This window comes from Oncorhynchus nerka, linkage group LG10, assembly GCF_034236695.1.
Source record: "Oncorhynchus nerka isolate Pitt River linkage group LG10, Oner_Uvic_2.0, whole genome shotgun sequence".
Classification (NCBI taxonomy): domain Eukaryota; kingdom Metazoa; phylum Chordata; class Actinopteri; order Salmoniformes; family Salmonidae; genus Oncorhynchus; species Oncorhynchus nerka.
The window spans coordinates 95,219,945-95,232,381 of NC_088405.1; the positions used below are offsets into that span (position 1 = coordinate 95,219,945).

The window sequence follows — 12,437 nt, forward strand, 5'->3', positions numbered from 1 at the left end:
TCCTAGAGCCGTACCACCCTCTCAGGTCCTAGAGCTGTACCACCCCTTTCAGGTCCTAGAGCCGTACCACCCTCTCAGGTCCTAGAGCCGTACCACCCTCTCAGGTCCTAGAGCCGTACCACCCTCTCAGGTCCTAGAGCCGTACCACCCTCTCAGGTCCTAGAGCCGTACCACCCTCTCAGGTCCTAGAGCTGTACCACCCTCTCAGGTCCTAGAGCCGTACCACCCTCTCAGGTCCTAGAGCCGTACCACCCTCTCAGGTCCTAGAGCTGTACCACCCTCTCAGGTCCTAGAGCCGTACCACCCTCTCAGGTCCTAGAGCCGTACCACCCTCTCAGGTCCTAGAGCCGTACCACCCTTTCAGGTCCTAGAGCCGTACCACCCTCTCAGGTCCTAGAGCCGTACCACCCTCTCAGGTCCTAGAGCCGTACCACCCTCTCAGGTCTTAGAGCTGTACCACCCCTTTCAGGTCCTAGAGCCGTACCACCCTCTCAGGTCCTAGAGCTGTACCACCCCTTTCAGGTCCTAGAGCCGTACCACCCCTCCCAGGTCCTAGAGCTGTACCACCCCTTTCAGGTCCTAGAGCCGTACCACCCTCTCAGGTCCTAGAGCCGTACCACCCTCTCAGGTCCTAGAACCGTACCACCCTCTCAGGTCCTAGAGCCTGAGAATGGAGATATGGAGAAATTAAAGAAGGAAGGAAGTGGGAGTTTTGTTAGTTTTGGCAATGTACTATTTTTATTGGGGTGGATTAACTTAGTTTCACTATTAAATATGGATTTTTTTTTTTTTTTTTCAAACCCTCCAGTTGGTGGCGGCAATACACCTTTATGGGGTTGTAGTCCGCATAAAACCCACAGAAGCAGAAGAAGATTTACGTTAAAGGTGGTCATGTGACTAACTTCTGTAAGCCAAAGGCGTTTGTTGTTAGCCAATGTGTGAACTGTGAAAATGGAGCCGTTTAGAAGGCTAGTGAACTGTTTTGTGTTTCTATCTGCAGTATGGGATGTCGCCCATTTGCAGAACGGTGGAATGCTCTTCCCCCGAGAGTCGTCGTCGCGGGAGATCAAAGAACTGAATGGGCTGTGGGACTTCAGAGCCGACGTCTCCCACGACAGGAACTTGGGCTTTCAACAGGCATGGTATAAAAGTCGCCTTGCAGAGGTAAACATGAACATCCCTTGTTTAATAAACCACATTAACTATGTAACGTGGATATGGTGTCATAAATGCGTCGCCAAAAGCATGTGGACTACGAGTTCCTGTTTGTTCAGAATAGTTATCTGCCACTTTATAACTTACTTTTTTTAATGCGTGGTCTGTTTGGGTAACATTGATAGACTAGTCTGTAAACAAAATGATTATCCAATCTCTAGTCTGCAGAACATCTGTATTCTATGTTGAAACTTCAAACCAACTAAAACTAGTTTGTTTCGCCAAGTCTTTGCATGTATTTGAACTAATACTTTGTGTAAACTGTCTTGATGATGATAATTCAAGTCAAAACGAGTGTAAACATTTTGTTCTTGTTCATTTTTCCCCTCTTCTCTTTTTCTCTCTCTCTATTTTTATCCGTTTGTCTAGACCGGTCCAGTGATTGACATGCCAGTGCCTGCCAGCTACAACGACATCACCCAGGATCCACAGCTGAGGGATTTCATTGGCTGGGTGTGGTATGAGAGAGAGGTGTTGGTACCCTCACGATGGGTGTCTGATGAGGGAACCAGAGTCGTGCTGAGGGTTGGGAGTGCACACTACTACTCAGTGGTTGTGAGTATTTCATAAATCTTCTACCACTTGTTTTCAGCTCTAGTTGACATTCTGTATTGTGTGATAGCTCTAACTCCACAACCTATTCTTACGTGAGTTCATCTGCAATGTGCATTCCTCAGTGTGTGTGGATAGATAAAAGTCAGAAGAGTCATTAAAACCCGTTTTTCAACCACTCAAACTATAGTTTTGGCAAGTCGGTTAGGACATCTACTTTGTGCATGACACAAGTAATTTCTCCAACAATTGTTTACAGACAGATTATTTAACTTATAATTCATTGTATCACAATTCCAGTGGGTCAAATACACTAAATTGACTGCCTTTAAACAGCTTGGAAAATTCCAGAAAATTATGTCATGGCTTTAGAAGCTTCTGATTGGTTAATTTACATAATTCGAGTCAATTGGAGGGAAGGAGAAGTGTTCTGTCTCCTAGAGATGAACATTTGTGTGAAAAGTGCAAATCAATCCCAGAACAACAGCAAAGGACCTTGTGAAGATGCTGGAGGAAACGGGTACAAACGTATCTATATCCACAGGTCTGAGTCCTATATCGACATAACCTGACAGGCCGCTCACCAAGGAAGAAGCCACTGCTCCAAAACCACCATAACAAAAGCCAGACTTCGGTTTGTAACTGCACATGGGTACAAAGATCGTACTTTTTGGAGAAATGTTCTCTGGTCTGATGAAACAAAAATAGAACTGTTTGGCCATAATGACAATCGTTATGTTTGGAGGAAAAAGGGGGAGGCTTGCAAGCCGAAGAACACCATCCAACTGTGAAGCACGGGGGTGGAAGCATGTTGTGGGGGTGCTTTGCTGCAGGAGGGACAGGAATAGATGGCACATGAGGGAGAAAAATGATGTGGATATTTTGAAGCAACTTCTCAAGACATTAGTCAGGAAGTCAAAGCTTGGTTGCAAATGGGTCTTCCAAATGGACAATGACCCCAAGCATTCTTCCAAAGTTGTGGCAAAATGGCTTAAGGACAACAAAGTCAAGGTATTGGAGTGGCCGTCACAAAGCCCTGACCTTAATCCTATAGAAAATGTCTGGGCAGAACTGTAAAAGCGTGTGCGAGCAAGGAGGCCTACAAACCTGACTCAGTTACACCAGCTCTGTCAGGAGGAATGGGCCAACATTCACCCAACTTATTGTGGGAAGCTTGTGGAAGGCTACCTGAAACGTTTGACCCAAGTTAAACAATTGAAAGGCAATGCTACCAAATACTAATTGAGTGTATGTAAACTTCTGACCCGCTGGGAATGTGATGAAAGAAATAAAAGCTGAAATAATTTTCTCCACAAATTATTTTGACATTTGACATTAAAATAAAGTGGTGATCCTCACTGACATAAGACAGGGACATTTTTACTAGGATTAAATGTCAGGAATTGTGAAAAACTGAGTTCAAATGTATTTGGCTAAGGTTTATGTAAACTTCCGACTTCAACTGTGTGTGTGTGTGTGTGTGTGTGTGTGTGTCACATGGGAATAACAGTCCTATATTTCTCACTCTTTTCCCATTCCCTGCCCAGTGGGTGAATGGACTCAAAATGACAGAGCACGAGGGCGGCCATCTTCCCTTCGAGGCTGAGATCAGCGATGTCCTCCGTAAGGACCCAGGTGGGGCCTGCAGGATCACCATAGCTGTCAACAACACCCTGACTCTCCAAACTCTGCCCCCAGGGACCATTCAACATATGGACGACCCCACCAGGTAAAGTGATTGGGGGGGGGTGTATAATTTTTAAATTGGGAGTAATCTCACATTGTCAGACACTAATTTTAGATGTTCTGGAGACCAAACCTAGAACGTCTGAGGTTGAGTAAGCAACAATGCATTTTCTGATGTTTTGAGGGTGGTAAAAAAAATATATATTGTTTCGGAAATCCAAATGTAAATCTATATTGTGTCTATGTAATGTCTACAGGTATCCTGCTGACTATGGTGTCTATATTTTGTCTACAGGTATCCTGCTGACTATGGTGTCTATATATTTTGTCTACAGGTATCCTGCTGACTATGGTGTCTATATGTAATGTCTACAGGTATCCTGCTGACTATGGTGTCTATATGTAATGTCTACAGGTATCCTGCTGACTATGGTGTCTATATGTAATGTCTACAGGTATCCTGCTGACTATGGTGTCTATATATTTTGTCTACAGGTATCCTGCTGACTATGGTGTCTATATTTTGTCTACAGGTATCCTGCTGACTATGGTGTCTATATGTAATGTCTACAGGTATCCTGCTGACTATGGTGTCTATATGTAATGTCTACAGGTATCCTGCTGACTATGGTGTCTATATATTTTGTCTACAGGTATCCTGCTGACTATGGTGTCTATATATTTTGTCTACAGGTATCTTGCTGACTATGGTGTCTATATGTAATGTCTACAGGTATCCTGCTGACTATGGTGTCTATATATTTTGTCTACAGGTATCCTGCTAACTATGTTGTACAAAGCACAAACTTTGACTTCTTCAACTATGCTGGTTTGCATCGTCCTGTTCTACTGTATACCACTCCTACGGCGTATGTTGATGACATCACAGTGCTGACATCCTTTGCTGACAACATTGGTGAGTGCAACAACAACAACAACAACAAAACGTATTTTCTCATCCACTTGTTCGAGTGACTGTTTAGGTCTTTTCATTCCCAAGTTTATCCATACCCTGTTTACACTATCGTGCTGAACAAAACCTGTACCGTGCTGTCTTGGCTATTTCCTTTTCACATTGTCCTTTTCTGCATGATTCCAGGAACTATGGAATAGTGTGAAAAATGGCACTAGTGTACTAAGGTGTTGGTCTCACCTGTTCTGCCCTTTGGTGTAGGGCTCGTCAGTTACCAGGTGTCAGTGCTGGGCAGTCTCAACTCCACGCTGAAGGTGACCCTGTCGGACAAAGATGGCCACTCTGTGGCCTCCTCCACTGGACCGTCTGGGGTCCTCAAAGTGATGGACGTCAGCCTGTGGTGGCCATATCTAATGCATGAGAGCCCAGGTTATTTGTATTCTATGGAGGTAAGTTGGCCTATGTTCCTAGTTGCAAGGCTTAGGTGATCCACTGTCTGTTCCTTTTTAGTGTTTGTTTTTAATGTAACTTTTTATCAAATGTATATAAACGACCATGACATTTAATTATACTGAACAAAAATATAAACGCAACATGTGAAATGTTGGTCCCATGTTTCATGAGCTGAAATAAAAGATCCCAGAAATGTTCCAAAAATATTTCTCTCAAATGTTGTGCACCAATGTGTTTACATTCCTGTTAGTGAGCATTTCTCCTTCACCAAGATAATCCATCCACCCGACAGGTGTGGCATATCAGGAAGCTGATTAAACGGCATGATCATTACACAGGTGCACCTTGAGCTGGGGACAATAAAAGGTCACTCTAAAATGTGCAGTTTTGTAACACAACACAATGCCACAGATGTCTTGAGAAAGCGTGCAATTGGCATGCTGACTACAGGAATGTCCACCTGAGCTGTTGCCAGAGAATTTAATGTTCATTTCTCTACCATAAGCCGCCACCATCGTTGTTTTAGAGATTTTTGCAGTACGTCCAACCGGCCTCACAACCACAGACCACGTGTAACCACGCCAGCCCAGGACATCCACATCAGGCTTCTTCACCAGCGAGAACGTCTGAGACCAGCCACCTGGACAGCTGCTGAAACTGAGTATTTCAGTCTGTAATAAATCTCTTTTGTGGGGAGAACTTATTCTGATTGGCTGAGCCCGGCTCCCCAGTAGGTGGGCCTATGTCCTCTCAGGCCCACACATGGCTGCCCCGTCCTGCCCATGAGAAATCCATAGATTAGGGCCTAATGAATTTATTTAAATTGAGATTTCCTTATGAAGTCATTGACATTTTAGCATTTTTATATTTTTTGTTTAGTGTATGTTTTAGAGAAATAAAAGCACTTGCTTAATATTTACTGGTTTGTACTCATGTGTTAACCTTCTCCTTGTGATGAGTCAACGCTACCGTGAACATCGCCTCAGTTTGACCACTCAGCATCACACCGTCCCTACTTCCTGTGTTAATGGAAGGGGCTCTGACTGGAACAATCCTCCTGGCTAGGGCCTGTTCATTACAGAATGTAATGCAACATTATAGAATGTTCAGATATATGATTATCTGTAGTGCAGATTTGTTTTTTTTGTCAGCTCTACTCTTTCCATTTCTATCTGCTACATTCTGAACATTTACATTTAAGTCATTTAGCAGACGCTCTTATCCAGAGCGACTTATTCCGCCTCATCTCAATTGTTTCCAGGTTCACATGACGACAGCTAGCGAGGGTTCTGTCTGTGAGGATGTTTATGCTCTGCCTGTGGGAATCCGCACGGTCCAGGTCACCAACACACAGTTTCTCATCAACAGCAAACCCTTCTATTTCCACGGAGTCAACAAACATGAGGATGCTGATGTGAGTACTGAGTCGTACCTCTAGAGGGCAGCAAAACACTGTCAGTTTCCTCTTGCGTTTACAACTGGTTTCCTGCAGGTGTTGTTCAGTTGTATTCCATATTTGCCAAGATATAGAAGTAATGAATGTTGACGCTGATTTTGAAGTTATCGGTTTCTCTGGTTTTTAACAAACTCATTTCAGTAGTTCTGTTCTGTATTTTGGAATTATTTAAAGGTCCGTGGAAATAGGTCTCTCTTAAGTCTATTAAATCAAATGTTATTTGTCACATACACATGGTTAGTAGATGTTAATGCGAGTGTAGCGAAATGCTTGTGCTTCTAGTTCCGACAATGCAGTAATAACCAACAAGTAATCTAGCTAACAATTCCAAAACTACTGTCTTATACACAGTGTAAGGGGATAAAGAATATGTACATAAGGATATATGAATGAGTGATGGTACAGAGCAGCATAGGCAAGATACAGTAGATGGTATCGAGTACAGTATATACATATGAGATGAGTATGTAAACAAAGTGGCATAGTTAAAGTGGCTAGTGATACATGTATTACATAAGGATGCAGTCGATGATATAGAGTACAGTATATACGTATGCATATGAGATGAATAATGTAGGGTAAGTAACATTATATAAGGTAGCATTGTTTAAAGTGGCTAGTGATATATTTACATAATTTCCCATCAATTCCCATTATTAAAGTGGCTGGAGTTGAGTCAGTAGTAGGTCTCTTAACTGTTGCCCCCTGCTTTCTGTGTCAGATCAGAGGAAAGGGCCTGGACTGGCCCCTGATTGTGAAGGATTTTAACCTGTTGAAGTGGCTGGGGGCCAACTCGTTCAGGACCAGTCACTACCCGTACGCTGAGGAGATCCTGCAGATGGCAGACCGCCATGGCATTGTGGTCATTGACGAGTGTCCCGGGGTGGGTATCGCAGACATGTAAGTCAAGTCAAATTGTATTTGTCACATGCGCCAAATAAATACCACAACCTTACTGTGAAATGCTGACTTACAAGCCCTTAACCAACAGGTGTAGACCTTACTGTGAAATGCTGACTTACAAGCCCTTAACCAACAGGTGTAGACCTTACTGTGAAATGCTGACTTACAAGCCCTTAACCAACAGGTGTAGACCTTACTGTGAAATGCTGACTTACAAGCCCTTAACCAACAGGTGTAGACCTTACAGTGAAATGCTGACTTACAAGCCCTTAACCAACAGGTGTAGACCTTACAGTGAAATGCTGACTTACAAGCCCTTAACCAACAGGTGTAGACCTTACTGTGAAATGCTGACTTACTACAAGCCCTTAACCAACAGGTGTAGACCTTACTGTGAAATGCTGACTTACAAGCCCTTAACCAACAGGTGTAGACCTTACTGTGAAATGCTGACTTACGAGCCCTTAACCAACAGGTGTAGACCTTACTGTGAAATGCTGACTTACAAGCCCTTAACCAACAGGTGTAGACCTTACTGTGAAATGCTGACTTACAAGCCCTTAACCAACAGGTGTAGACCTTACTGTGAAATGTTGACTTACAAGCCCTTAACCAACAGGTGTAGACCTTACAATGAAATGCTGACTTACAAGCCCTTAACCAACAGGTGTAGACCTTACTGTGAAATGCTGACTTACAAGCCCTTAACCAACAGGTGTAGACCTCACAGTGAAATGCTGACTTACAAGCCCTTAACCAACAGGTGTAGACCTTACTGTGAAATGCTGACTTACAAGCCCTTAACCAACAGGTGTAGACCTTACGGTGAAATGCTGAATTACAAGCCCTTAACCAACAGGTGTAGACCTTACTGTGAAATGCTGACTTACAAGCCCTTAACCAACAGGTGTAGACCTTACTGTGAAATGCTGACTTACAAGCCCTTAACCAACAGGTGTAGTAGACCTTACTGTGAAATGCTGACTTACAAGCCCTTAACCAACAGGTGTAGACCTCACAGTGAAATGCTGACTTTCAAGCCCTTAACCAACAGGTGTAGACCTTACTGTGAAATGCTGACTTACAAGCCCTTAACCAACAGGTGTAGACCTTACGGTGAAATGCTGAATTACAAGCCCTTAACCAACAGGTGTAGACCTTAGGCGCTCCGGTTGGCGCTCCGTAGGCGCTCCGGTACCGCTTGCCGTGCGGTAGCAGAGAGAACAGCCTATGACTAGACTTGGCGCTCCGGTACCGCTTGCCGTGCGGTAGCTTAAAGCCTGCTTTACATGTCTTTACCATTACCTCCTCTGTTGTTAATGGACAGTTACGTTTATATACCACATAAAACAGAGCGATATTATCAATGCTCTGCCATTACATGGTGGATAGAATCTAGCGTCAGGTCTTCTGTGTCTCTGTGATAGCCATTAACCCTGTCCTCTCTCTCTTGTCCCTCAGCCGTAGTTTTGGGAACGCCTCACTGTCTCATCACCTGGTGGTCATGGACGAACTGGTGAGAAGGGACAAGAATCACGCCTCCGTGGTCATGTGGTCTGTAGCCAATGAGCCGGCCGCTGAGATGCCCCCTGCTGGATTCTATTTCAAGTAAGAGAACGTTTAGCATTCATTCCGAGAACGTTTAGCATTCATTCCGAGAACGTTTAGCATTCATCCGAGAACGTTTAGCATTCGTTCCCGAGAACGTTTAGCATTCGTTCCCGAGAACGTTTAGCATTCGTTCCCGAGAACGTTTAGCATTCGTTCCCGAGAACGTTTAGCATTCGTTCCCGAGAACGTTTAGCATTCGTTCCCGAGAACGTTTAGCATTCGTTCCGTGAATGTGGGTTGTTTAAAAAAAAAAGAAGTTTTTTAAAATGTAAATGCACATTCACATTATGATGGAGCTATGTTGTAGTGAACAGATTGTCAGTTCGTTTTTAACTTCCTCTTTTCGCTTCTCACATGAACACGTTACTGGTGATGTCATAAAGGAAGGGAAATGGTGTGGTAATGGTGACCTCATAGAGGAAAGGAAACGGAGCATTACAGCGTTTTGCGGTTGCTGACACACTTGTTGCAGAATTTGACTCATTGTGTCAACTCTACACACACACACACGCCAAATAAGACAACACTTCTATGTCAACAGGAAACTCTGCAATTAAAACCTAACAATCCTTTTTCAAAATGTCATTATTTTTTTTGCAACAAAATAATACGCACATGCACCGTTATGAATGACTCTTTCATAGCAGCAGCAACACACTGATGGACTTTCTACAAAACACTGTCTTTAGTACTTTGTATACCTTATCGTAAGGCTTCTATTAAAGATTGTTCCCGTACATTTTCAATGAACACCAAAATAGAAAGACATCAGAAAACAAATATATATACAACTTATTTTTTTGTTGCCATTGCAGGTTTTTACAACAACAAAACACACGTAGAATTACAGTAATTAATATGTTACTGTAAACTCATGGAAACAAAAATAATTACAGTGCAATGATTTTTTAAATGTATTTTTAATACAAAAAAAGTATTGTAAGGGATGGGGTGGACGGTTTATGGATCCAGTCTTCTGTTAGGGTCTGGCAACAACACCTCATGTCATCCCTGGCTAGGCAACGGGGAAAATAATGGCCTTGTGTGTGTCGTATCCAACCCTGGACTGACCCCATCTCAGTGTCTCCGCATTGTTTTTTTCCATTACTTGCAGAAGAGGCAGGCTGGCATGTGGTTGGCGGTCCATACACTTTCCAACACCAAAATAATTCCTCAATCGGATTGATAAGTGGGGAGTAAAGGGAGCAAGTATTCAACTGAGAAGTTAATGTGGTTGGTGAACCAGTCCCTGACCAGAGCAGCCCGGTGGAAACTAACATTATCCCAGATGACAACAGACCTGGGCTGCTCTGGTCCGTCCTGTACAACTGTGAAGTTAATGTGGTTGGTGAACCAGTCCCTGACCAGAGCAGCCCGGTGGAAACTAACATTATCCCAGATGACAACAGACCTGGGCTGCTCTGGTCCGTCCTGTACAACTGCATTATGTAGTGCATCCAGAAATATGATTATGTGTGCAGTATTGTAGGGACCGAGGGTGGCATGGTAATGGAGAACTCCTTGCAGACTAATGGTGTCACACAAGGTGCTATTTCCTCCTCGCTGCCCAGGGACATTAACAATGGCTCTTTGTCCTATAATATTCCCCCTCGCTACCCAGGGACATTAACAATGGCTCTTTGTCCTATAATATTCCCCCTCGCTGCCCAGGGACATTAACAATGGCTCTTTGTCCTATAATATTCCCCCTCGCTGCCCAGGGACATTAACAATGGCTCTTTGTCCTATAATATTCCCCCTCGCTACCCAGGGACATTAACAATGGCTCTTTGTCCTATAACGTTCCCCTGCCCAGGGACATTCACAATGGCTCTTTGTCCTATAACGTTCCCCTGCCCAGGGACATTCACAACGACTCTTTGTCCTATAACATTCCCCCTCGCTGTCCAGGGACATTCACAACGACTCTTTATCCTATAACATTCCCCCTCGCTGCCCAGGGACATTCACAACGACTCTTTATCCTATAACATTCCCCCTCGCTACCCAGGGACATTCACAACGACTCTTTATCCTATAACATTCCCCCTCGCTACCCAGGGACATTCACAACGACTCTTTGTCTTATAACATTCCCCCTCGCTGCCCAGGGATATTCACAATGGCTCTTTGTCCTATAACATTCCCCCTCGCTACCCAGGGACATTCACAACGGCTCTTTGTCCTATAACATTCCCCCTCGCTACCCAGGGACATTCACAATGGCTCTTTGCGCTAATAGCATTTCAATCGGTGACGTCACTCGCTTTGAGACCTTGAAGTAGTGATTCCCCTTGCTCTGCAAGGGCCGTGGCTTTTGTGGAGCGATCGGTAACGATGCTTCGTGGGTGACTGTTGTTGTGTGCAGAGGGTCCCTGGTTCGAGCCCTGGTAGGGCGAGGGGACGGACTAAAGTTATACATGTTACATTGGAACAATTTTGCAACAGCCAAAAAGAATAAACCGCTCCCCCCTGCCTAGGTCACATACTGCTTTGTCTGAGTGTATCTATGCAGTGCCAGTAGGACACCATCTACTGCCATCACTGTATTACAGTATCGTACAGTGACACTGACTTGCACGTCGTCATAGCGAAGGACCGTTGACTTTAACGCTGTTCATCTCAAATGGAACGTTGTTGTACAGCCGCTTCATCGTTCAAGTTGGTGTTGACGCAAGATGGCGGCTGAGTGTCGACATACTGACGCGGGTCGACATACCGACGCGGGTCGACATACCGACGCGGGGTCGACATACCGACGCGGGGTCGACATACCGACGCGGGGTCGACATACCGACGCGGGTCGACATACCGACGCGGGTCGACATACTGACGCGGGTCGACATACTGACATACTGACGCGGGTCGACATACCGACGCGGGTCGACATACCGACGCGGGTCGACGTACCGACATACCGACGCGGGTCGACATACTGACGCGGGTCGACATACTGACATACCGACGCGGGTCGACATACCGACGCGGGTCGACATACTGACTCGGGTCGACATACTGACATACTGACGCGGGTCGACATACTGACGCGGGTCGACATACTGACATACTGACGCGGGTCGACATACCGACGCGGGTCGACATACCGACGCGGGGTCGACATACCGACGCGGGTCGACATACCGACGCGTCGTCGACATACCGACGCGGGTCGACATACCGACGCGGGTCGACATACCGACGCGGGTCGACATACCGACATACCGACACGGGTCGACATACTGACATACCGACGCGGGTCGACATACCGACGCGGGTCGACATACCGACGCGGGTCGACATACCGACGCGGGTCGACATACTGACGCGGGTCGACATACTGACATACCGACGCGGGTCGACATACCGACGCGGGTCGACATACTGACGCGGGTCGACATACTGACATACTGACGCGGGTCGACATACTGACGCGGGTCGACATACTGACATACTGACGCGGGTCGACATACCGACGCGGGTCGACATACCGACGCGGGTCGACATACCGACGCGGGTCGACATACCGACGCGGGTCGACATACCGACGCGGGTCGACATACTGACATACTGACGCGGGTCGACATACCGACGCGGGTCGACATACCGACGCGGGGTCGACTTCCCGACGCGGGTCGACTTCCCGACGCG

The 12,437-nt window shown here is 45.5% G+C and overlaps 1 protein-coding gene across 1 annotated transcript in view; it reads left to right on the forward strand.

Moving 5' to 3' along the window:
* Positions 1-867: 867 nt before the first annotated feature.
* LOC115136236 (beta-glucuronidase-like) overlaps positions 868-12,437 on the forward strand; it is a 28,909-nt gene continuing 17,339 nt past the window's right edge. The window contains exons 1-8 of the mRNA XM_029671816.2: positions 868-1,164; positions 1,585-1,770; positions 3,315-3,496; positions 4,227-4,369; positions 4,628-4,815; positions 6,081-6,233; positions 6,997-7,175; positions 8,640-8,786. Coding sequence (XP_029527676.1) covers positions 952-1,164; positions 1,585-1,770; positions 3,315-3,496; positions 4,227-4,369; positions 4,628-4,815; positions 6,081-6,233; positions 6,997-7,175; positions 8,640-8,786 — 1,391 coding nt within the window. The 5' untranslated portion in view covers positions 868-951. The remainder of the gene's footprint in view (positions 1,165-1,584; positions 1,771-3,314; positions 3,497-4,226; positions 4,370-4,627; positions 4,816-6,080; positions 6,234-6,996; positions 7,176-8,639; positions 8,787-12,437) is intronic.